We start from the raw sequence: 26,785 nt of genomic DNA, 5'->3' as shown, positions 1-26,785 counted from the left end.
GCGTATAGAATAGCATCAATGTATACGGACGCTGAAATATCGGAATCCTCAATTTTTAACGTCTTTGACCACAATCATCTATCATGATAGCCCCAAAGTTATATTAATTCAGCCAAGATAGCATTAAATTCGAATGTTGTCCATCTAACAATACATTCCATTAGATTTCATAATAATATTAGATATTATTTATCTATTTGATTACTTCACTTTATGTTCAACTAATTCATTTATTTCAGATTGTTACATCTGTTTATATTCTTAATTCCATTTGTGAATAACATTGTGATCTGGATATTGTGAACCATTGTCTACGCCATTTCGAAGCATCGTAGCATTTCTAACAGGCCAGCCAATTGTACCCTGTTTTTTTGGCAAAATTCGATTATTCAACATAGTTGCCTTCGAGGGCGATACAGCGATTGAAGCGATCTTCCATTTTTTGATACCATTTTTGTAGTACGATTTGTCTCTTGCTTCAAAATAGGCCTCAGTTTCGGCGATTACTTCTTCATTGGCGCTCAATTTCTTTCCAGCGATCATTCTTTTGAGGTCTGAGAACAGGAAAAAGTCGCGGGGTGCCAGATCTGATGAATACGGTGGATGCAGAAGCAATTTGAAGCCCAATTCATGCAATTTTGCCATTGTGTTCATTGATATCTTACACGGCGCATTGTCTTGATGAAGCAGCACCTTTTTTTTCTTCAAATGGGGCTGTTTTTCAACGATTTCATCTTTTGAACGATCCAATAACGCTATACAATAATCGTTATTTATGGTCTGACCCTTTTGGAGCAGATCAATGAATATTATACCTTGCGCATTCCATAATACTGATGCCATAACCTTGCCAGCTTATTGTTGTGTTTTTCCTAGCTTTGGATTCGGTTCATCGATTGCAGCTGACTCAGCTGACTGTCGATTGGACTCCGGAGGGAAATGATGAAGCCACGTTTCATCCATTGTCACATATCAAAGCAAAAATTCAAGTTTATTGCACTCAAACAGCTTCAAACACTGATCAGAATCATAAACACGTTGTTGCTTTTGATTGATTGTGAGCTCGCGCAGCACCCATTTCACACACAGCTTTCTCGTGTACACATATTCGTAAATGATATGATGTACACCTTCAGATGGTATCTTCACAATATCTGCTATCCCAATCAACTTCACTTTACGGTCATTCAAAACCATTTTGTGTTTTTTTTAATTTTGACATCGTTGACAGCCTCTTTTGGGCGTCCAATGCGTCTGCCGTTTTCGGTGCTCATTTCACCACGTTTAAACTTAGCATACCAATCAATGATGATTGATTTTTCTGGTGCAGACCCCGAAAACTCTTCATCAAGCCAGGATTTTTTTCCTTCAAAAACCAATATTTTATCAGCACATTTTTTTCCACTTTTTTTCATATAACAAAAGTAGCTTTACTCACAACGCAATATCTCATGAACTAATGGTCGGACTGCCGTCAAATTTTTACACTTATCGTTTGAAGGTTTGTACTAACTGAAAATCATATATTTATTACTAGCACTGCCATCTGTGCATCAGACCGGGGACTTTTCAATTTTCCTAATATCACGATTTTCCATGATAAATACTTAATTGAAGTTGAGGAAAAATCACCATCAATAGAGTGGCACGAATCAATTAATAGAATGTGCAAAAAGAACTTCATTTTCTTGTCAATATTTTGCAATTGAATCAAAGAATACGCGTATATTATGATTGAAATAAGGATGTGCCCCCAAAATATCATACAATACTAGTATTCAACGCTTCTGCTATTTTTTACATGATTCCTTATCAAGATTAAGAAAAGTGTTTAAAAGAAATAGTACATTATGTATCTTCTAGTGGAAGCTTTTTTAACCTTGAATAAATCTACTATCCAAAGTGTACCTATATCAAGAAATAGAAGGTACTTATTTTGACGGTCTAAGCCTTAAGAAAGACTTCAGTTAAATTAATTAAAACGACCTTTTTAATTCCTTGAAAGTTTTGGAAAGTTTGTTGTGTAGCGACTCGAAAGAATACTGGATTTTTGAATGAGAATGTACTCTGAGAAAGAAAGCATTTTTGAACGATTTTCAGAAATATAATATTTGTCATTCATTCATGCTGTGAAAGTGGAATATTTTCATCAAACCCAACAAGATGAAGAGCTATCATGAAGTATGTTCCCAAAGGGAATTATATTAGGTATGTATACATCCTCTAGAAAAATAGAGAACTCATCCCTCACTTTGAAATATCAAATGGAGATCTACTCTGAACTGTTGAAACGCATTCGGTATAAAAGGCCACTTGTACTCTACAGACATTAAACACGTTCTCATGGAAACATATATACATACTAGAGTGTCTAGAGGGTTATTCTGCACGAGAAGCCGGTTCTTATGTAAACTATACCTTAGTGCCAGCATATGTGTTACAAACACACTTTCAGTTTTCTGTTTCAATGTAGAATAGGTTTCCACAACTTTATTGTATATTCAATGTACCTACTAACTTTAGGTTCCATGATATACAGAATATCCTCAAAATTTCTCTAAGCAAATCCTATGATTCGTCAGATAATGGTGGAGTTATATCAAATATTATGAATAAAATAGATGAATTGTCATTGAAAAAAATCAATCAATTAAATTGAAATTGATTTCCACAAATATTGCAATATTAACAAAAATTATTTCGTGATCTGTGGCTTCTCCATGTTACATTCAGACTGATATAGAAATGTATGGGAATAATAACTAAGGAAGAACTATAAAAATAATAACTGAATAATTAATAGAAGGCGATGAGTTATAAATGATATTTTATCATGCAAATTATTCAAATTCAATAAGAGTTCATAAATTTACTTTTGATCATTAACACGAAAAAGATGTTTTCTATATTATGTCCAGTAAATTATTTCATTCCAATTATTATTGCATTTTTGTGAATATTTCTCTTTTATGAACAGCTGCATTATCATCTGATGGCATATTTCTGCATTTTTCACCTAATTTCATAGGTTTCCCAGCGTGATAACCTCATAAATGAAAACGTTCCTCGCTGCAAATCACTATCACATTGTTATTTTACCTAATCTCAATGTGCACTTTACCATATCGCAGCAATAAAATGAGGAATGGCTGAAAATTGTCCCTTTTATTACTACCCATAAAAGAACAGAATAGCCAAATCCCAATGAGTATGAGCTTTCCAAGTGTTCACAAAGAAGCTGTATTCAAATTTCAATATATATGCAAGCATAAACCATCCCAATGGCTCTTTCAGAGTTTTGTTTAATGACCACATATGTCTATCTAGCAAGCGAATGTTAAGCAGGAAATGTAGGCTTTTGATATGCACTGAAAAATTATACAAAGGATCGTCAAATATACTGTCGTGTTTATGACTTATGTATAGCTCATCGTGAAGTTGAGGTATGGAAATATAATCCCTAATTAAAATCTTCCTTCTTCTTTGCGTTCATTCATGTTGCTGAGTGAAGTAAGCTATTGCAATATTGTTGATAGCTGTTAATAATTTTCTTCACCTACGTATTTAGGTTTTTCAAATTTTTTGTTATGTCTTTTGAGATATTTTTCAATTTTTGTATACTGATATACTGTCACTGATGTTCTTAAAGACAAGTATGCTTGCTGTCTTGTTGGAAATTATTTTTGGAGTCCTGTTCTCCTGTCGTTACCTCAATGCTGGATCAATTTTGTTTCGAGGTATAAAACCATTCGATAACGAGGCTTGTCTCAATTGAAGCAATTCCTTCTGCAAGTATTTTGACTCACGTATACGTTGGGATCTCTCTACAATTTTCTTAATCTCTCGTCGTTTTTGTTGTGAATGTTGCTAAAAATCTTGAGCAGATATATATCTGTAAGAGCTCATTTTCTGTAGACCTTGTGTCTGGGTTTGCCTTCTCAGTTTCTTGTTATTAAGACGTCTAGGAATTGAATTGGATGTGTTTTTTATTCAAATGGTTCAAAAAAGCATCACAATATTCTTCACCGTGATACCAGATCACAAAGATATTATTAACATATCGCAGCCAATTTAAAGGCTTGTTTTGACCAGTTTGTATAGTATCTGTTTCGAATTTTTCTACGAAAAATTTTGCGATGTCTTCACCTAAGAGATTACACTTGAATACTCCATTCAGTGTCTTATATTCAAATGGTTCGAAAAGGCATCACAATATTCTTCACCGTGAGACCAGATGACAAAATTGGTACCCACATACACATATCGCAGCCAAGTTGAAGGCTTGTTTTGAGCAGTGTGTTTGGTATCTGTTTCGAGTTTTTCCATGAAGAAATTAGCGATGTCCATACCTAAGAGATTACTTTTAAATATTCTATCTAGTTAGTGGTAAAAATCACCCTTCCATTGAAAATAGCTGAATGTGAGGAAAATGTAAATAACTATAACCCACGAATGAATTTGGAAACAATTCAAATATAAAAAAAATTCTATAGAATTCTATAGAAAGGAGAAAACACCATTAGTTCATGGCTCAGGGTCATCAGTAATAGATAGTTCAAATATCAAACTTGTCAGAAGTGGAAAGAGGGGATGAATCACTAAGCCTTGACCAACTCCAGTGGAGAAAGACCGTATCCAGTGTATCCAGACATATTCTATATTCAGATCGGAGAAATCCCACTTCGAATTACTATCTACGATCTGAAACATCTGAAGATGCTTACTGCAGTAGTAAGAGAAACGTTAGGTGAAAACCGACTCGACTTCCGCTACAAAGCCCGAAATTTTACAATTCTGATGAGCAATTCCTTATTTATAATGTGGTGTTGGATATCGTTTTCTTCCAAAGGATTTCTGAAGTCTGTTTCTTAGATTTAAAGAAGATAATCGTTGAAAATAGTCACTCAAATAAATATTTCACGAAGCCGTCTATTTTTCAGGAAGGAGTACAATTATCCAGGTAAAATTTGGAATTGCCATAGAGTTATAAACATATATAGAGGAAATACACGCAATTTGTACATGTCCTCCAACATGATCAGATTACGATGTCGGATTGTGATATATTTCCAAATCCACAATTTTACCATATCATAATGAATGTATATTAATATTGAATGAAATATATTTATTTGAGTGATTCCCGATTGAATACGATAATTTGAATATTTGGAATCTGATATTTTTCCTATTTGTCGAATTTATAGTATGCAGAATATTTATTATTTTCTGTATCTACCTGCTGAAATCCAATGTTTGGCAAGTTTTGCTCTCCTAGTGTCGTCGGTTTTTCACATCGTTTGGCGCGCTTGAAGTTCGTTTTCTGAACTTCTTATATATTAAGGTATTTATTTCAATATATTTTGAGTTGATATGAAACATTGAATCACTATGGAACATAAGAAGTGCGTCCTTTGTGGAGAAACTCGCGAATTGAGTGAAATATCGTATCACTGATATGTTTGCATTTCTGCGCGTTTCATGTCAAAGGACCCCGCACGTTTATTATGGGAAATGGCTTTCCGTGAATTTGGCTGTATTTTTGATATATTGCAGTTCTTGAGGAACTGATCAGAAAAGTCCTTAGCCACAAAGCTCAAAAATGGACAGTTTTCGAGATATGGAACTTTGAAAATGGGTTTTTTGCAATTTTCGGGGTTTTTGCTCATCAATCGGGGAGCTCTCATTTCTGGTTTTGATGGAATTTGGATGTTCGGCGGCCAGAACCCGACTGAGAAATGATCTTCCTTGGTTATATTAGGCACCGCCATCGATAATTTTTTATACACTGCTCCACGTTGGCTATGAAATGAGATATAATATCCAAGATCTTCCATACATCTTTTCATGCCACAAGATGACGCCAGAATAATTCACATGACTGAGAAACGACATATTGTGAGATTTTTTTAAGAGAGACCATAATAACTGAATCCTCATATATCTGATGTCCAATAATATCAAATATGTTAGCCGAAATGTTCATAACCAGGTATCGCGAGCTGCAATGGGGGAAAATGGGAAAATCATAATCATGTATCCTCAGGGATAACAATTGTGATCACTATTGATGTCATTTACATATGATATGTGATTTGTTTCTCACAAATCTCGATAATCTGACAATGGGGTGCCAAGACATTTTCCTCAGAATGTCTCGAAATTGATGATAGCATCTCACAGACAAACGAATCCGTGAAAATGTCTGCAGTTTTTATGCAATATAGTACTATACGGGTAGAATATAGAAGTCCAAGTGTTGGAAGCTAACTATGAATGGAACTTCCGATATTAACCCACGAATTCTTGAAAATAATTTTTTTTTCTATGAACTTTTTGAACTTCACACATACGAATGAATACTATATAATAATATGATCGTTGGCAAAATGAATGAGTAGATTAATCAAAAACAATATAATAATGAGAGTAACATTCTCAATTATAATAACAATAATGATAATAAACAAAAAAAGTTCATAGAAAAAAAAAATTATTTTCAAGAATTCGTGGGTTAATATCGAAAGTTCCGTTCATAGTCATGTTGGCGACAAAATTTGCTTACTGAAAATGTCATAAAATATGCTCCCTCTTTCCATGTTTATTACTGAGGGAATTGCAATTATATATAATCGAAATTGCGAAGGAAAAAGTCATCATTTTCTTCTCTGCTATCGATCCCTTCGCAGTTCATCCTCCCATTACGTTCATCCAAACTGACGAGCCGGCCGCAACGACCCAGCAGCTTAAGCTGACACCAAATCGGTTCGTCATTAAGAGTTTTTCCCGAAATCTAATTCCGATATCTAATTCCGGATCGTACAACGACGGATGCTGCAGATATTTCATCCAGCCTAACGTCGTTAATTACATCGGACGTTTACAGTATCATTGGTCCGGACCGACTTGACTGTACATAACTATATATATAGATATAGGGGTGCGAAACGACTGGATATAAATTCGCATCCCATAGGCCATAACCTCAAATAGACCATTGGAATGCTACGACTGACACGTCGCGGCACCACACACGACCAGGATTGGTTTATTTGCAGTTTCATTGCCGAAATAATCTAAACAAGAGGGGGGTGCGTCTGATAGAATGAGCATTCGAGGCGCAATTCGAGCTTTTGTAGCCGGGAATGAAACTCTTGTGGCACACAATGGGTAACGTATGCCGGGAATAGGAATATTGTTCAGAGGAAAATTGGGATCGAAGTAACCGATTCGCAATTCACTTGTTATAATATGCTACAATCGCTCAACGCTCAGTGGTAGGTACACGTGAAGATCTTTTTTGCAATGGACTAGTTTTCATTTTTTTTGTTAAGGATTAATTCTAAAAATTTAAGTAAAATGAAACAAAAATGTGAAAGAATCATTGAAATATCTCTAGAAATGAAAAAGTTATGGGACTTTGAAGTTTCCCTTGGAAGAATAATTTCATAGTACGTGTAAGTGGCGTGACGTCACACACTAGACGACTGGTATTCTCAGAGTGCTTACGAATTCATTGGTGTACAATCACTTGTGCCGTTCGTGTCGTGTTTTCTTCGTTACACGATGGCTGAAATAACTTACTATATACATACATATAAATTACCTTTTACTCCTCACATAAATATGTTTTGCCATTGATAGACTCCAACAACCAGTACTCAACTACTAACTGTTTATGAAACGTTTTTTAAAATAAATCATCGTTATAAGTTGAACCATGATGAAGCAAACTCAAAAGTAGATACTTACTTGAAAAGTTTAACTCCTTTTATTTCAGCACTGACATAAGATGGATTTGAAGAAAAAAACTCCATCACTGCGAATATATCTATTTTAGGCAAATTGTCACTTTGTCCTTTCACGAAGCCTTCTACCATTATGGTGACATAAAAACAAAACTCGAGTTAAAACTACACTGTACAACTACAAACGGCGCGAGAGCCTTGGCGCGGCTAAGTATTTAAACGTAATTTATGGTGTAGCGATCACAGGCAAGTGCCGTGACGTCACAGACCAAAGACGTTCCACGTTAAAATACGTAAATTTAAATAATCTATTTCTCAGTCATTTATTGATGGATTTTCAAAAATTTTTCACTGATTTATCAGTTTAGCTCTATATTTTAATTCTATCGTGTCAAAAATAGTATTATCAACATCACTAAACTAGTCCATTGTAAATATCATATTCAACAGAATAATTAGGCTGACAATAATCTAGATCAGGTAAGGTAACTAGGTTGAGAGAAAGTGAATAACGTTTCCTATCATTTGAAAGCTCATATAACTCGCATTACTCAAACCTGTATATTGAATATTAAATACACTGTACGAGTGAACACCATGGAACAAAGCTTGGGTCGTTGAACGCTAGAAGGCGCATCAATGTACTCTGTACCCGATGCGTTCGCTGGATTCTAATTAAATTCAGAAATAATAAAGGCTATCACTATTCATATTCCATGACAACACGTTTATTGCATTTAATCTAAATGACTGCAGATGCAAAAACTATATTCATGAACGATCGTTATTACTTACAACTTCATCACTTTTAATTGTCATATTAAAGAATATATATAACATTTTATTACATTATTGTATTCGCCTTGTCCATTGAAAGTTAACCTTTGTAGTACGTCGCTCTTGTCTCATTTTTATTATTACTCGCAGGATATTACGATATCTATATTTCAAATGGAACAGAACTATTGTCTAAATATGTTTTCGAAATGAGAAAATTAGATCTTATCTCTCATAGGCTGAATTCTTTCAATTAGTTGAATATGACTATTAGACTCAGATTGGCAGCGAAAGTTTCATATATAAAATAATTTTCACGAAAAGATGAGAATATTTGTATAGAAAAGTTCGGTTTAGAGACAACATCCATGATATAAATGAAGGTTTTTTCAATAAAAGATTTCATTTTGCATAGCCCGCTATATAAACGGGTAACACTTTCGAAGCTGCAATACTAATATGATACACAATGCAACAACGCATTGAAATTGTTAAAATCCACTAATTGGTGAAAATTTTGCATTCACAGTTCGCAAAACTAAAGCATTCTTGAGACAAGTTAATGATATGCAAAATCGAAATCATCTACTTGTTTCAAGAACAACTGGAAATATTGCTGATATACCCCTTGTAACTAACGAAAACCTAGGTTTGTCGATTTCTTGGAAAATAATGATTTTTTTATGGCCGGAACTGAGGATGTCAATGTGAACGACATTTCTTTGCAATAAAACGGCACTATGTGCCACACAAGCAACGAAACAATTGTTTTTTTTATCAAAGAAATGATAAATATAAATAGCACCATGAAAATCGAAATCATTTATAAAATATCACTGTTTAAGAAAATTAACATGAATATTAACCTATATTTTAGTTGCCGACTCCCTTGTAAATCCCTAAAAAAAATTCCCCCTCAATCTCAAAAATACCACACTCCACAACAATACCCACCTCTCATTTCCCTAAAGCCAAGTCCCCACACGCAACATCAATAAAAATCCACATCAATCCAACCCGGCGGCAAACTTCAAAGCGCGGCGGCATCCCTCTCAAGTCATGCCGCCCCGTTGAGTTCGCGGTTCTCAGATCGCCCAATTATCTCGTCATAATACAGGAACAGTCCCGATGTCCGTCCACGTTAACAAGATCTTGAGATCGTTGTTTGTTTCAGGACGAACATACATTCATTATAGCACCAATGGATATTGCCTCTAGGATGTCTTTGTTTCATGTTGATAGCACCAATAATAAAGACGTTATGAAAACTTTTCATTTCACGCCATTATCCAATTTTCTCTTATAACTTGAAAACAGTTGAATTTATGAGGTTGCATTTTAAACCAAATTGATTCTCTCAAAAATATAGCCATTCATTTTTTGTCTAGCTCGAAGGGATTCTGAGATTTCCTCACTAGACAACAATACATTATTCCTACCAGTAAAAATGTGAGAACAGCTAGTCTTCAAAGTTTATTACAAAGTTGACTAACCTAAATAACACCATGAAATAATCTAGTTGAATTTATTTATCTGACACCATGAACTTAGCTGCTTAGCACATTTTCTTAGATATTAATAATGCCTGGTTGAATGGATTAGCTCGAAAGGGTTCTGAGATTTCCTCACTAGACAACGATACATTATTTCTACCAGAAAAAATGTGAGAACCGCTGGTCTTCAAAGTATATCACAAAATTGACTAACCTAAATAACACCATGAAATACCAAATAGTTCATAAGTTATTACTGTTTAAGTATCTTAACATGAATCTTCACCCATATTTGAGTAGCTGCCCCCCTAAATCTTTAAAAAAAAATGCCCCTACCCTATCAAAAACCAACACACTACACCAATACCCACCCTTCATTTCCCTAAAGCCAAGTCTCCACACGCAACATCAATAAAAATCCACATCAATCCAACCCGGCGGCAAACTTCAAAGCGCGGCGGCATCCCTTTCAAGTCATGCCGCCCCGTTGAGTTCGCGGTTGCCAGATCGCCCAATTATCCGGTCATAAAACAGGGACAGTTCCCGATGTCCGTCCACGTTAACAAGACCTTGAGATCGTTGTTTGTTTCAGGATGAACATGCATTTCCCCCTGCCCCGGACGTGACGAGGCGGATGGCGACACCCACATCGTTCGGGAAGCTGGAACCGGGGGCCTCGCCGCCCTACTACAGGGCCGCTTCCGCCACCAGCTCGACCTCCAATTCCGCAAGTGAGTAGACGACGACTTGTTTTCGACGTGCTGGGGTTGTTAGTTCGGCAGACCTGTTTGTTCGATCGGAATCGGGTTCTGGCCGTTCGCTATGTTGTTTATTCGGGGGTTTTACCGGACTGATTAGATCGACGATGTCATCTATCTGTCAGGGGGGATTTGCGTGGGGTGTTAAAGAGTTGGGGGGTTTGGAATTGTTTTTAGTTGACAGACAGGTTTCGTTAATAGTGTCAGTTATGACTTCATGAATATTACTCTCACGTTTCATGGAACATTCTGGAAATTTACTTACCACTATCTGGTAGTTTCACCTCTAGTTAAATTTATTTATCTGACACTATGAACTTAGATGGTTAATACATATTGTTTCAGATACAGTAATGCCTGGCTGAATATATTACAGAATTTCGCAATTTTCGAAAATTCATCCAATTTACATTCATCTAACAATAAATATACAAGAACTGTCGTTTTTCTGATGAATATCATTTTTAAGATCCATGTTAAAAGTTTTTTTAACTGCAATAAAAAATCACGAACAAAGAATCAGGTCTCATAAGGTCAACAGTATTATAAGAGTCGAAAAACAGATTTTGTTACACATATGTGATACTCTGCAACCTTTGTAACTTACTATGATTAGCCTAGATCAGCGTGGAAAAAAAAATCTCTTCGCAGTCCGCTTTTCCCAATCCCTGCTTGAGAACAATCACTCAATCTCAGTATTTGAAATAGCAGAAGATAAGAGCTTGTTAGTATCCGGTTCTTGTGGTCCCCCTGGTCTTCGTACTCGCGATTCTACTTGGACATTCAGTCTTTGGGACTGTCTGTCACCTCCTATGAATTCTGTCAATGATTTTGCTGTACCTGAAAAAACAGCTTTTTCTATTATATTACATAATATATACTCAATAAGTCCTAGTTACTTGATATTTCTCTGAGATCTTTGGGTACTATTTCAATTGTTGAGATGATAATTGGAATAGTTCTTGTTGAAATCATTCTTCACTGGTGCTTCATCTGAAACTCAAAATCCTATATTTCTAGTTTTTTTCTACCTCTTTTTGGTGCATGTTGACATTCTACAAAGTTTTCCAAATGCAATGCTGGCTGATAGTATCTCAAGAACTATAGGACCTAGAGAATACATTTTCAAGGACCGCTGAACTTTTTCCTGAATAAAAAGATATCAGAAAACAGAACAAAGATATCTTGCTCGTTCTAGAGTGATAGGGCGTTTCTGAAAAATGAATTATAGTTCTTGAGATGATCTTAATAAGCATCGAAATTCGGACACCCTGTACAATGTATCTCTTTGTATAATGATAAAATTACAAAAACTAAACGCCAACGTGTCTCTAACCGTTACTCTGTATAAAATTTTCATTGTAAACAACTCTTTGATAACTTTTGTAATAACAGTCGCCTTTTTTCAGTATATTTTAGGGTATTTGTTGTTAAGTCAAATCTACCTGGCGCCCATTGAAAATCTCTTTCTAGCTAATAGGGTTCCACTCCCATCTCCACTGTTTAGCTTCGCTGGCAACTACCCACCTGGCTTGATAGGTGAACTTGTGACCTTGGTATAATTAGAGAGAGGTCGCATTTTGGCGCCCAACGTGGGGCGTTCGGATCCAGAACCTACTCAACTACTCAACCGCTATCTACCAAACGAATTATCAGCTGAAGGGTTTTTCTGACAGTTCATAAACCTCCAAAAAAAAAAAAAAATTACGATTCCAATTTCCAAATTGACGTATTTTGAAAAATGCCGTTCATCAATTCTCAATTTTTTTGAGTATTCGCAAATTTTTACTGGTCTCAATAAAACAATTTCTAAAGGTTGTTGAAACGTGTATCTTTCCATTATCAAACGGCATAACTTACTGAACACAAATGATATAATAAAGGTTGAAATATAGAACACCTTGTTACCACTGTAACTATTTCAAATTGTATCATTCTTATTGGAAAACTATACTATAATAATAACAGACTTTTGCACAATTTCAAAAATTCAATGTTTCAAAGAACGCATTAGATCAATGATATTTGAATTAATGTTTGTTTCAATAAACACATATTCTATTTATTACTCGTCTAATACTGTTAACATTATGAGACCTGATTCTTAGTTCGTAATTTTTTAATGATCTATTGAAAAAAAAACACGGAATAAGAAACTCCTAATTTCAATCTTCAAAATCGAGTAAAATTTGGATAATTTCAATTACATCTGAGCTATCCTAACAAAAACTTCAGAAGTCATCCCAACTAAAACGTCCTAGATCTGTTTCGCGAAGGTAAATAGACCTGACAAGACCGAAAGACCCACCGAATCAATAATTAAGTACCTAAAACTAAAGTTCCCTTACTCCCTGAACCTTGTTCGTATAGATTATTTATCCGAATTCCCACATCATCAACGTCCAAGTAACCCTTCATCACCAGCACTGATCTTTTGTCCGAAGCAACAGATCCCCATAATTCAGATCATTCTCCCTTTATTCTTCGTCACGTGATGGATGTCAGGTCTGGGAATCGATAGCCATCAATCTGTACGAGCCGGATACCAGCTCCACGATCCGTTCATCGCAATAAAGTAGCATAAATTCGTATCCGGGTACATGGACGAGAAGTGAATAATTACTGAGGCTACATCACCGTGGCCATAAAACAGGAATCCATTGATTTGTTCCTACAACTGGCAGCGTAATAAGGGTGGTTGGGAATAATAAATCAATCGAGATTTTCAGGGTAAGAGGAAGGACCCGCCGATTCCGGATACTGGGGATCGTACCGAGAATTGGATCCGGATACCCTGGAGGGTGAGTTTCATTAATTCCGGGCTATGGAACGGACGTTTTTCGTCATATGCAGGAGGAAATCATTATAAAGGTTCTCTTCCTGGGTTTGGGAAATCGTTTGTGAACAGGTTTCACTTTCTGCCCGGATTCCTGGAGTTCTTTTTGAGCAACAATATTTTTTCCAGCCTTTGGTTTGTTATTTTCGATAATAAACTTCAGAGAGCTTGTTCGAGGATATAATTTGCTAACTCCCCTCCAGACATTCCCATTTTACGTTTTGGAATATACAATCCTAAGATGGAATAAAGAAAACACTCCAAATTTTACGTTTATTTATTATTTCATTTCATACCACAGAAGATCTTAATTCCTTTATTTGAAAACCCGAATGAAACATTCGAATATTCAAAAGAAGGATTCTATTCATTTTATTCGGAATGGTTGCAGAAATATATATTTTCAGTTCAATGATTGTATGTTTTTTCATCCTTGGACTTAATTCGTCAATAAAATGTACTCTTCACGACAAAAATCCAATTCAGCTTTATATTTAGTAAAACAGCGAACTTCTTCCAAGAAACCGCCAGCACGTTCACCGGATTCGAATTCCATTGAACATGCGGAAATTGACCATCTCATTTTTCATATATTTGAACATAAATGTACAGGATCTATTCAATTGATGTTCCTAATAATTTGCAAACGCTATATTATATCAATTTTGACAAAACACCATATTAACAAAGAAAGAAGTTGAACGGAGAGTAACTGTAATTTCACCTCAAGTAAATTTATCTGACAGTGTGAACTTAGTTGCATGATGCTGAAACAACTCAAGCGTGTTTGAGCGTATGTATAATTTTGACACTGCGACAGGAATTTATTATTGAAATGCCAAGATTATTATGATTAAGAAAGACGTTGTGTTGACTTGGAAGATGCAATAAATATATTTTCATACTGCTTTCAATTCCTAAAATAAGCCAAATCAAATATATCTATAAAACAGCAGGCGTTTGGACCAACTTCCATAATAGAAAAAACTTTTTGGAGCGTTTTCTAACAGAATTAATGCATTTTAAAATAGTACCAAGCACGGTGCAGTACCCACTTAGTACTGGTATATCGTGTTAAGGAAATATACTTTCAAATTTGTCTAGAGTATGACGATTAGTGAGTCGATTGACTGAATAATGTCGTCCATGAATTGTTTGTTCTCAAAGTTCTCTCAATATTCACAAATGAGCACTCATTTTGATAAAACGATTTCTAAACGTTGTTAAAGAATAAAAAATTACATCAGAAAAATATACAGTGTTTGCATAATAACTGTTTCAAATTATTTCACTTCTCTTGGAAAACTAAGCATATTTTCAAAAAATCAGAATATCTACAATTCCTGAAATCAGAAAAATAAATTTGAAATTTCAGTAGAAAATGAACAACGTGTATAATTGTTCTAAACAATTGTGTTTCTGATGCAAACAACATAAATATTTCTTGTTTTTGTCCGTAAGGGAAATAATCACTTACGTTGAACGCCTCATCATTCGGAACTATGTAAGAACTTAATTGGGAAGAAAGTTTATTGAATTCCTTGCAGTTCATTCCTCTGTACAAGTAGTTCTCCAGACGATAGAGCAACATACTTCCATTCAGGAGCGAGAAGCTAAATTGTAAACTTAAGTAAGCATGAACGTTATCGCATAATATCTTGTACCGTTTTCTGAATGAAAATGGAAGAAAAGAAGCGAGCGCATTCCTATTATTGCAATTCTAGGCGAAACGAATTAACATAACCTTTATATTCACACGACTCAATTAACTTTTCAGTTCCTTTACAGAGTTAAAGTGTGTATAAATTTCCTAGGTTATTTAAAAGTTGGAAGGTTAGTATTGGCACATAATGGGATGAGAATAAGCGTTTTTGGCCATTCGAAATCCAGTATGATCATCTTTGAACTCTCAATACAGGGTTTCTCAATAAGAGGTTTCATTTGTAATAACCCTTTATTTCGTCAGCTGTCACTTCAACAACGCATTGAAATTGTTATAATTCACTACAGAAATAATAAACTAATAACTTCCAAGTATGTATTGACCACAATTTCGCAACATGGGGTCTAGCATTGTCATGCTGTAAAACCACTTTATCATGTTTCTCGTTGTATTGCTCGGCTCAAACGCATTAATTGCGTTCGATAACGATCGCCTGTGATTGTTTCAATAGGTTTCAACAACTCATAATACACTACGCTGAGCTGGTCCCACCAAATACTGAGTTTGACATTGGAACCGTGAATATTCAGTTTGGCCGTCCCCATGATTTTTACCGAGGCTGCAACTTCTCCTGGACGTGAGCTACGCCCTTGAAACCTTAGTATGTTTCAGATCGAAACTTGATGTCTGAAAAAAGTTTGTATTTGAGGGGTCGGTGACGAAAAAATTCAGGAGATATAACGATTTTTGGAGGGAAGTTCAATTTTTTCCTAAATTTTGAGTTCAAATTTCCTCAAAACCGTGAGCTCTACGAAGAATCGGTGAGCTGTATCAGAATTGACGATCTCTGATTAGCCGAGTTTCGATCACACCTGAAAAATTTTCGTAAAATTTTCCATACCTCACCCTTAGAAAATCGAAAAAAAATAAAAGTTTCTTCATGGAAATATTGTATCCTTTTATTGATTGGTTTGACTATGTAGATCATGAAAATACTCGCAGTTGGGCGATCAGTACATTATTTCAGAAATTATAGGCAAAAATCTGAAATTTTCGAGAAAAAAATTGATAATATTCCCGAGGCTGCCAGTTAGTTTTTATTCATTTAATCTGACTTTTTTCAAGTTATTTATTAAACTAAAACAGCCAAAATCAACTGTAGTCTAAATAAGAAATTTTTATGGAAAAGAACGGATCAAAATGAGATTTTAAATTTTTCAATATAATTTCAGTAGGTAGAGTATAACAATTAGGATTGTTATTCTCGAAAATTAGATATTGAAATAACTTTGCGCAGCTACCTTGTTTAGTATAAATGCCAGCTTTCATTTACATTTATACCTACAGTTGAAATCAAATGTTAATGAAGTTAACGTGCAATCCCAATATTGAATACTATTTATTTATTGTGCATAAACTATTCATGGAAGAATAAAAAATTAAATTGTGTTGCCAATGTAATGAGAAATCTGAATTGAGGAATTAAATGAAACCCAACTTAAATATGCCTGATCGAAGAAAAAAAATTTAATTTTAAACATAAATATAACAATATAGGTGTATATGCACAATTTTTGCATGTGCGCAGAAAGCATGGTTAGTAAATGTGCGAGTTGCGCTAGCCACATAAGAAACGAAAAAATGCTACCGGCATATCCTGTATGTAGGAATACAAAATATCAATGGTCTTCAAGGCAATCAAAAATTTGAACTCACCCAATATATCTCCACCTCTTCGAATCGCAGAGCAAAGGACATACTTCCCTTCATAACTGGCATCAATAAATAAAAGTTTCAGGATAGCTACCTTCCTAATTCTTCCTTTTTATCGCTACCGAAATACGTCCGATAAATTCATCCGATTACAGAAACAAACAAAGCCATTCTTCAGCCCTCCCGCATCTCCCTGTCATTCTCAATATTCAATCTTCTAAGAGACGTCGGATAGCCTTCGACAGAGGTCTGTAATTTCGCCATTCCACGGGCGGACCGTGTAAAGCTTCACAATCACTTTTTGAAGAACGAAAACATGACAGCATGCCGGAATGCTGATTAGCCTCGACTCTAATACGATTCCTTCGAAGTTAAACAAACAGGAATAAAAGAGAAGGCATCGTTTACCGACTCCCCAAGGGATATATCCGCCGGATTTGTATTCAAGAAATCAAACATCGTTACCATGAAGGTTATGCAGCCGGGTTTCTTAACGATCTTCCGGAACTGATAAGGCTCCAAGACACGTACCATATCGATACAATTCCGTTATTGCCAGGTATGGATTTCTCGATGCTTTTTACTGTTTGCTATTTCAATTCGGGGGAGAAGTGATGAAGAAGTTTACAGTCTTGTTTTGGTGGACTATCCTTTATGTTTTTTTATGTTGTTGATGAATTCCAGATGTTGTAAAATATTGTCAGTTTCTCTTTCTTACCCATTGGATTCATTATTATTCTTCAAAAGATCTATGTTAAATAACCTGCTATTCAATTTACCTCATATTATCTTTCGAAAGCAAAAATTAACAGTATTTTCACCTCTAGTTAATTTATCTGACAGTGTGAACTTAGTTGCGTGTTGCTGAAACAAGCTCAGTGGCGTTTATGGTTTAGAAGCAGCTACTGGCATTTATGATTTATTTATATTTATTACATGTACAAATTTCTTTCCGCAGTTTTGCAATAGATGGCTGTAGCGGTAAGTGGTAGTCGAAATAAATAGATCGTAGTTATCATACAATAATTTTATGTATTTGTAAACATAACGCCATCGAAATATTAGTCGATTATTATCTGAATCATTAAGGTGATCTCAATTAATCATATCAGCTAACAAGCCAAATTCTCGTCATTTGTGAGAGGTTTTAATTTTCTGCTTCTCATCGAATGCTCTCAAATACTTATGGTGATTCCACTATTAATGAAAAAAACGTACCGAGAGTGGTTTCAACGATTCATGAACGGTGACTTCGACGTCGAAAACCAGCATGATGGTGGAAGAGAGAAGTTCTTCGAAGATGTAGAATTGGAGGCAATTGATCAACACGCGAGTTATTTGCAACAAGAATTTGCAGGATCATTGAGAGTGATACAAAAAGTCATTTCAAAACGCCAAAAGGTCATAGCTAGTAATGATTCAGAAACAAGAAAATTAGGAGGCGTACGAGTTGAAACCAAAAGATGTTGAATGGCGTATGTTTGCTTGTGAACAGCTGCTTGCAAGGCAAAGACGAAAGGGGTTTCTGCATTGTATTGTAACTGGAGACAAAAAATGGATTCATTGCGATAATCCCAAGCGCAGAAAATGATGGAGATATCCCGGCCATGCCTCCACGTCGACGGCCAAACTGAATATTCACGGTTCCAAGGTCATGCTCAGTATTTGGTGGAATATTACCGTCCTTTTTACAATGAAATGAACAACATTAATTGATTCATCTTGAATTATATTAGCTTCTTTTTTCAATAAAAATGGGACGCTGTTCACTATACGATCTTAGAAAACATAAAATGCTGACAATCATCGAACAATATGCAGATCAAGCTCTCGATCCTATCAGCCTCACAGACCAATTCCGCCAACAAATTTGAGCAACTAGAGAACAGAATTCCAATAATGTCGCCTTGGCAAGATTCGGCTGGAATATTATGAAAGAAATTTTCAACAAAGTTAGTCCCAACTTATAATGGAAGAAAGTCGATTTTTCTGCCAAGTCTCCGTCTCACGTCTGTACGGAGCCGCGCTTGAAAAGTACTTTTTGCGTTTCATTAGACCGGAATTCTCGCTGATTGAAAAAAGTGACTTTTTGGGGGTGGCAGTCGAATTGGAAATCAACCCGTAATCGATTTCCGTGTTGGGGGAGTGGTTGCTCTCTTTGAACGCAATTGATATTGGTTCGATGCCGAAAGCGAACACGGTTTGCAGGATGAGATTCCTGCATCCACGCATTCGGGGAATTTTTATGAGTTTTTATTTTATAACTTTTTGCAGGGATCTACTTATGACGGAATTTATTGGCTTTTCGGATATTTCAGAATACGGGGTATTACGGATGTTGGATTTTGCGAATTTATAAACGTTGATATTGACAGGTTGATTGGTGTTAAATGAAATGAGGAAAATGTCGATGTGTATTTAGGAGCTTTTGCAGGTTTTATCCAATTCGTATTCATGACGTTTTTTTTCATGGAAATTTGCATGAACCTTTGAACTGTTATTCAAAATCTAGGGAATTGTATGACATTTCAAATAGAATATTATTTATAATTTTTTTTTTCGAGGAAATGAGATGAAAATAAGTAATAAAGGCTCAGAAACTTCGATTTTTCTACTTTCGATAGAATGCAGCTATTATTATTATTAAAGATAATGAAAGCAGAATATACTGATATCAAGGAATCCAACCGTAATATCCTCGGCTCCAAAGGATCGAAGCAAGACATCACATTGGATATCAAGGTGAACTCTGAAACAGCATGCTGTAAAAATCATGTGTTTAACAACAAATTCATAGGGGTACAACTTTGCTTCCACCTTTTTTTTTCCGAAATTCGAGGCTTTATTGTGAAAAACTGGATATACATTTATGATTCAAAGTATTGAGCACAGCTGGCCGCTACTTTCTACCATCTTTTGGGCAGCGTACGAATCCAGCGTTGAAAAAACTGGTCATTTTTGAAGCGATCCACGAATCGATCCAATTTATTCTTCTTCATAAGACCGGAAGTGTTGGTCAGCTAGGCCGTGTGCCATTGATCTTAACAAGTGATAGTCCGAGGGAGCAACGTCTGGAGCATGCGGCAGAAGGGGTTTCCAAGAATACGTTTCCAAGTATGTTTAGACCACTTTCGCAACATGGGGCCGAGCATTATCATGCTGTAAAATCACTTCATCATGCCTTTCGTTATATTGCGGTCGTTTGTCTTTCAATGCACGGCTCAATCGCATTAATTGCATTGGATAACAATAGCCTATGATTGTTTCAGTCGGTTTTAACAACTCATAATATACTAAGCTGAGCTGGTACAATGAATTTCTTTTAATCTCAATCAACATCTTTCGAAGAATCAATTTCAATGTTAGGTAGGCTTATGTACCAACATAAAAACATATCGATTATACAGTAATTTTGAGCATTTGAAGGTAATGATAATCAACTAAAAATTAGTTTGCCAAGGGGACACTGCATTTGTCATTTAGTTTTGACTATTGGAAGCAATGATATAATATTATAAAGAGTTCTTTATACTTGAAAGTTGTGCATTTCCTTTGTAATTCTGTCTACTTCTGTCAACTTCGCAAAGTCTTATTTCACATTCAAAATATCAATTTTATCATATATTTTCATGACATCTCATATCGTAAAACAGGAATGTTCTGAAAATATAAGGTTTCTCAAGGGTATGCCCTTCAAAATCGCCCACTCAAAACGAGGAAAAGGTTCAATCAGCTTATACATAAAAACTTTATGGTTCAGAGCCTGAAAACATCCAAAAAAATGCGTTTATGCCGCAGCGAATTGAGTTACTTTCACATTCAAGTTTAAAAAACCGCCTGAGCGACATACATTTCTCAGCGAATCCTTAGAAGCTTTGTGGGCCTACTGGGAGCGATTCCTGATTTATGTTCTTGAGATTTTCCATCTTAACAGTTGTTGGAGTTGTTGCGGAGGTATGTGTAGCATGCCGAAGGGAATGCGGAATTTTTGATGGATGCTGTGAATTCTCTGTGAAGTGCAATAAATTATAAACGGTATAAAATGAAATTGATTAATGTTTATACCAGCAAAGTATGTTGAATATACATACATCGTCAAAAGTCTTGGTCCCCCCTATCAACTTTCAACTTGTTGAATGTAACATGACCATTTTTGTGTGAGGAATCTTCACTATCTTATCACTTAAATGAAAACAATAAACTAACAAAATTTCTTGTTTGGGAGAATACAGGTGTTTTCAAAGTTGATCAGCGAATAACGAGTGTTCTAATATTGAGAATATTCCATGGAAAATGCCAGGACATCCAATTCCTCAGTTTGACTGGGCTTCAAGAAGACCTACATCAAGCTTTGTCAAACCACCAGATTGCGCAACATTTGGATATTCTAGGGACTTCAGTAAGGCGCATATTGGTCTTTTTCCTGGAAAACGGCAGCGTTTCCTGGAGACCGGTGCCTGGTCAGCCCAAAGTAACATCTGCAAGGGAAGGTCATTATATCGCAAATTTTTTCGAAGGAATTGAAAGGTATCTGTAACTGCTCTTCGAAGTCTTTTTTGAGGACCTATATACGGGTAGTCTCAACCAGTACCATAAGGAGGCGGTTGCATTCCTCAAATTTAAGGGCAAGAAGATTTTTTAGAGTAGCTTGTATATAAAATTAACATAGAGCTAGCCATCAGCAATGGGCAGGACACCACCAAGACTGGCTTTTACCACAATGACGCAACGTACTTTTTTCGGATAAATCACGATTCGGTCTACAAAGTCATAGTAGACGATAAAATTTTTGGAGAGGTCCAGGCAAACTAGAGCGATTGAAATTCGCCCGGGAAGTTGTGCCATTTCAAGGCAGATCCAGAATGTGCTAGGTGGTATCATGTTCGGTAGCCGTACACCTTTTATTATCGTTGAACGAACAATGACTGGGTGCCATCTACGTAGAAAATATCGTTGTTCCTCTGCGAAACGAATTTGTTGATAATTTCATTTATCAGGATGATAACGTCCCTACACACCGAACACAAAAATTTTCAAACATTCAAGAGAACAATATCCAGAGAATTAACTGGCCAGCAAAGTCAACAGACATGAATCCAATTGAGCACGTATAGAATTACTAAGGGGGAACAATATCCAATCGTCAAAACCCAGCTTCAACTTTTCAGGAATTGAGTTTAGTCCTTCAGGAAAAATTGAACGATATGCCTAAAAATGTCATTAATGACTTGATTCGTTGGATGCCTAGGCATATTGGACAGTTGATCCAAAGAAGAGGTGGTAATACGGACTATTGAATTTGGATTCAGTTGTGGAATAACTATAATCAAAAATAAATAATCATTAAATTGGATTTTTTCTCTCTTGTATCATCTTGCATGAAGCAAAGAGTAACAATCAAAGATTTTCTATCGAATATATTGCAGTTGAAATGATAGTATATTATTCAACGAGCGGTAATGTAGGTCATAACTCACGCAGATGAAGTTTTTAATTCATCAAGTGAGTTATGACCATTACCGCAAGTTGAATACTATACTTGATCTATGACTATATCAATAAATACTAAGGAAAAAATACAGACTTATTATCTCATTAAAAGACAGATGGAACGGGAAATAAACATATGTGCTCGATTCCGAGTACAAGAGAGATGGAAACTTTGTGTCACCAATCACAAGTTTCGGCTAGCTCGAATCCAGTACAGAGTACAGACATAGAACTTTATTGAAAAACCTTAATAGTTGCCTATAAAAATGCATTAAAATATACCAAAAAACATTCCCTGTAAACGATGACTTAATGATCTTACTGTTACACCAATCTTGAAAATTTTTTCAAACTCCTTTTTAATATTTTTCGGGAAAGCAATTCTGTATGGTAACATTAGCTTTTTGTCTTTTGGAAATGTATACCTATATGATATTTCATCTTCACTATCTGAATTAATTGTTATCAGCAAAACATTGACAATAATTAGATATCAACTCAATTTGAAAACGTCAAAATTATTAAAGTGACATTCCCTCGGACATTCCTCTCCTCAATAACAATAATGGAACGTTCCCTTTCGGCCAATCGAATAGAAGCAGAGAAGTATAGAAGCACAGATTCATCTTTTCCGATTTATTATAGTGAGTTATAGTAGTGAGTTATTACAACTCACGCTGTTTGTTGATGGATACTATTAATTGCTCAAAAGCAGTTGAATAATGAATATATAATTCAATAGGAGTAGATAATAGAATTTAATTTCTTAAACATCATGTGAAAATGTGAAATTAGCCTTGATGAGCAGTCAATTCACAAGGTGCTGAAAGAACAAAATATTATACTACCTTGAATACTCAAACCAATTTCAAACTATAATTCCTATATTTCTAAAAACTTGACTGCTAGAACTTCTGCAACACGTAAACAAGAATATTCCCACGATTCGTGAAACTGAGATTTTCTCTTAGAAAATTCCACAGCTCCGAGAGTAATAGCCTTAAGTGATGTAAAATGTGGCCCAACGTTTTATCGCACGGAGTGATATAAATCTGAGGAATCTTATCTTATTATACAGAATACGATACACTGTTTCTCCCAAAAATGTCCATAAATCTTTATAATGTGGACTCGCTCTACTGGAAAATTGGAAAAAGGAATGATTCCTGTTTTCGTATTCATCCTAATAGTTCGGAAAATGTTATGAACAGTTATTTATTGCCAGGATGGAACGGACAGCTGGGGACAGGGAGATATTTCGGACCGTGAAGGGTTATCTCATGGTTTGGATGGATGAGCAACAATGGACTCACAAACTGAAACGAAAATTAGGACATTTGTTCATCTTTGTCTACATTTTTTGTTATAACTTGTTTTGTATCATGTGTATTATGATACCTCAAAGTAACGAACATAGATAGAGGGAGCGTATGTCATTTTCAGTGGGAAAATTTTGTTCCCAACATGAACTATCAAATTAGACATGAAGCGCGCGGAAATGAAAACGATATTCCACTCAATTCGTGAGTATGTCCATTGTGAATCAACGTTTCGTATTAACTCAAAATATATTGAAGTAAATACCTAAATATATAAGAAATTCAGAAAACAAACTTCAAATGCGTCAAACAACGTGAAACAAGAGATGACAGTAAGAGAGCAAAAGTTGCCAAACCTTAGATTTCAGCAGTAAGATACAGAAAATAATACTTATTCTGCTCATTATAAATTCGACACAAATAAATATATTTCATTCAATATAATATACATTTGTAACAACATAGTAAAATTGTGGATTTTAAAATATATTACAATCCAACAACGTAATCTGATATTGTTGGGGGCATTTGAAAATTGCGAATATTTCATCTATCTATGTTTATTACTCTATGTATAGAGATACACTTTGAATGAATCAATACTCATGTCTGAATAGTATTCTTAGTATCTTAGTATTCTAATTACAAACAAAAACTAGTGAACACATAAGATAAAAGCAAAGTATGCTTGGGTTGTAATTTGATTAGTAGAAATGCCACTATACAGGTTGTTTCTGAAATGGTGGTAAAACAAAGATGACACATTCTACAGATCATATAAACCGGAAAAAGTCCTATAAACATGTTTGAAGTATATATCTAATTTAAATTAATTTGAAGATTAATTGATAAGAGTAGTTTTTCCTCCACGATTTCGTGCCAAAGACATTCCAATTTGAAGTTTTCATCATGTGACATGCTTATTTTTAATGCATATCTACAGGGGGATATATATTTTTATGAACAGTTCCTGCTTCCTTGCTCAAGAAAATTTTTTTTTGGTGAACCACTGGTAGTTTAGAGAATTGTAAAAAAAAAGTTTGGTCCATTACTACAGTTTTTGGTTTCTTGTAGTTTTGTCGTATCTGCTACCAAGTTATAATATGAAGTATTTGCAAGCTAAATTTATATGGCAACATGTAATTATTTTTCTCTAGTTCAGTATCGTAATGAGTTCATTACAGTCCTAAAAACAGTGGTGTAATGAACTCGTTACAGCATTGTTTTCAGTTATATTTTTCGTTTTGCGGTTGTTTACCCAGACTTCCAATCCTATCAAAATTCAACACACGTCAATTGTCAATGTAATATAATTTGGATTTAGTGAAATGATTCTCGAAATTATTCGCAATTTCTCTTAATTCAGTTGATGTTGAATAGATTTCGTTAGACATAATTCACGAATTTAATTATAATTATTTGAAAATTCGAAACATAGGTACGATTCAAATTCAAATTCCGTAATCTGTCAATTTTCGTAACAGTCACACCTACTGCCAAGATACAATACAAATATCACTAGGATGTATGATGTGAATTTTTCATTGAATTTTTCATTATATTTCATAAAACTTGTCTAAAGAGAAAATATTGTCTAGTACTCGTTGCAGAAGGCAATTCCAACACCCATGCATTCGAAAACTTGCTCCTTCGTCGCTCGTGATGGAATAGGAGCCTATTCTGCAACTTGTTTTAGAATATCGCCCCCTGAAGTTTGTCGCACATATTCACTAACACCCTGTATATTTCTAGAAAAATAGAAAAATTTCATTAAAAATTAAAACGGTTCAATGAATCTAGTTATCAATTATAGACTTCCACTGAAATTTTCAGTTTACCTACAATTAGTTCATCAGGAAACTAAATAAATTAAAGTACACCCTGAACTGTAACGTTCCATAATTCCAATTTCATCTGGAAAAATCTGCACGTATAACTGAAACATTATTCCCAGCGACATTTCCTCGCTTTCTCAACGGTGTACGTTTCATTACCGCAGCATCTGCAGTGGGAGTTATCTTCTCCCGGAATCATGTCGTTCCAGTTCATAATCTTCGGAAAAAATACTTTTTTTTCTGCAGCTTAATTAAAACCGTTACAGACCGTAGAATTTCAACGGCCGCGTGGCGGTGGGAATTTAATTTGGGAATGAATTATTGTTTCTAGTAAACATGTTTCGGAAAAATGAACGGCTCGGTGCGAGTTTCAATTATCGGGTCTTAATAACGAGGAGTGGTTCAAGGGCGGATTTGTAGAGGGGCTTAATCAGCGTTTCATTCTTTGTGGGCGCTGTGGAAATAGAGCCGAGTTTTGATAATTTGCGAGAGAGACGTCGAAACGTGTTTGAGAAGATATTTGCCATTTCCATGTCGTTTTAAAGCCGCTAAATGAAGTTGGGGTTTACCTGTTTTGTCTGGTGTCCCACAAGGTTCAGTGCTGGGACCTATATTTTTTTATTTATGGGGCGGATTAGTTATAAAATTCATTTCAGTTTCCTCTATCAGAATTGGCAAACAGTTATCAAAGCCAATTAATATGTCAAAGGGGCTGAGGCAGGGATGTAGTTTGTCGCCTCTGTTGTTTAACCTTTATGTCGAGGTGGTGTTGGCTAGGTGGAGAAGGAGCTGCGGAGAGATGGGCATACCTGTGGGGGACCACAAGTTATTCTCGTTGAACTTTGCAGACGATCAGGTCATCTTGGCACACGATTCTTTTGATATTGAATATATGATCAGAAAATTATACACGGAATATGAACAATGGGGCCTGAGCGTGAATCTGAAAAAGGCCGAATATCTGGTTGTAAACAGTGAAGCAAGTTTTGAGGTGCTCATCGACGAAGACACGAAAATTAAACAAGTAGATCAGTTCAAATACTTAGGTGTGGTCGTTGACAGAAATGGCATTGGTGGAGTCGAGATAAAGCAGAGAATTCAGAGGGCAAGAAAGATTATTGGTTGCCTAAACTCTTTGTGGTGGGATAGAGGA

At 35.4% G+C, this 26,785-nt stretch overlaps 1 protein-coding gene across 2 annotated transcripts in view; it reads left to right on the top strand.

Moving 5' to 3' along the window:
- Nucleotides 1–26,785, top strand: part of LOC123678405 (putative dipeptidase CPSG_01350) — a 341,260-nt gene that overhangs the window by 179,889 nt on the left and 134,586 nt on the right. For both annotated transcript variants that reach the window (XM_045615417.1, XM_045615418.1), the window contains exon 4: nt 10,611–10,749. In XM_045615417.1, the coding sequence (XP_045471373.1) occupies nt 10,611–10,749 (139 nt within the window). The remainder of the gene's footprint in view (nt 1–10,610; nt 10,750–26,785) is intronic.

Source organism: Harmonia axyridis, chromosome 4 (assembly GCF_914767665.1).
Source record: "Harmonia axyridis chromosome 4, icHarAxyr1.1, whole genome shotgun sequence".
Classification (NCBI taxonomy): Eukaryota; Metazoa; Arthropoda; class Insecta; order Coleoptera; family Coccinellidae; genus Harmonia; species Harmonia axyridis.
Note: the sequence above shows the minus strand (reverse complement) of the source record. Positions and strands in the feature narration are given on the sequence as shown.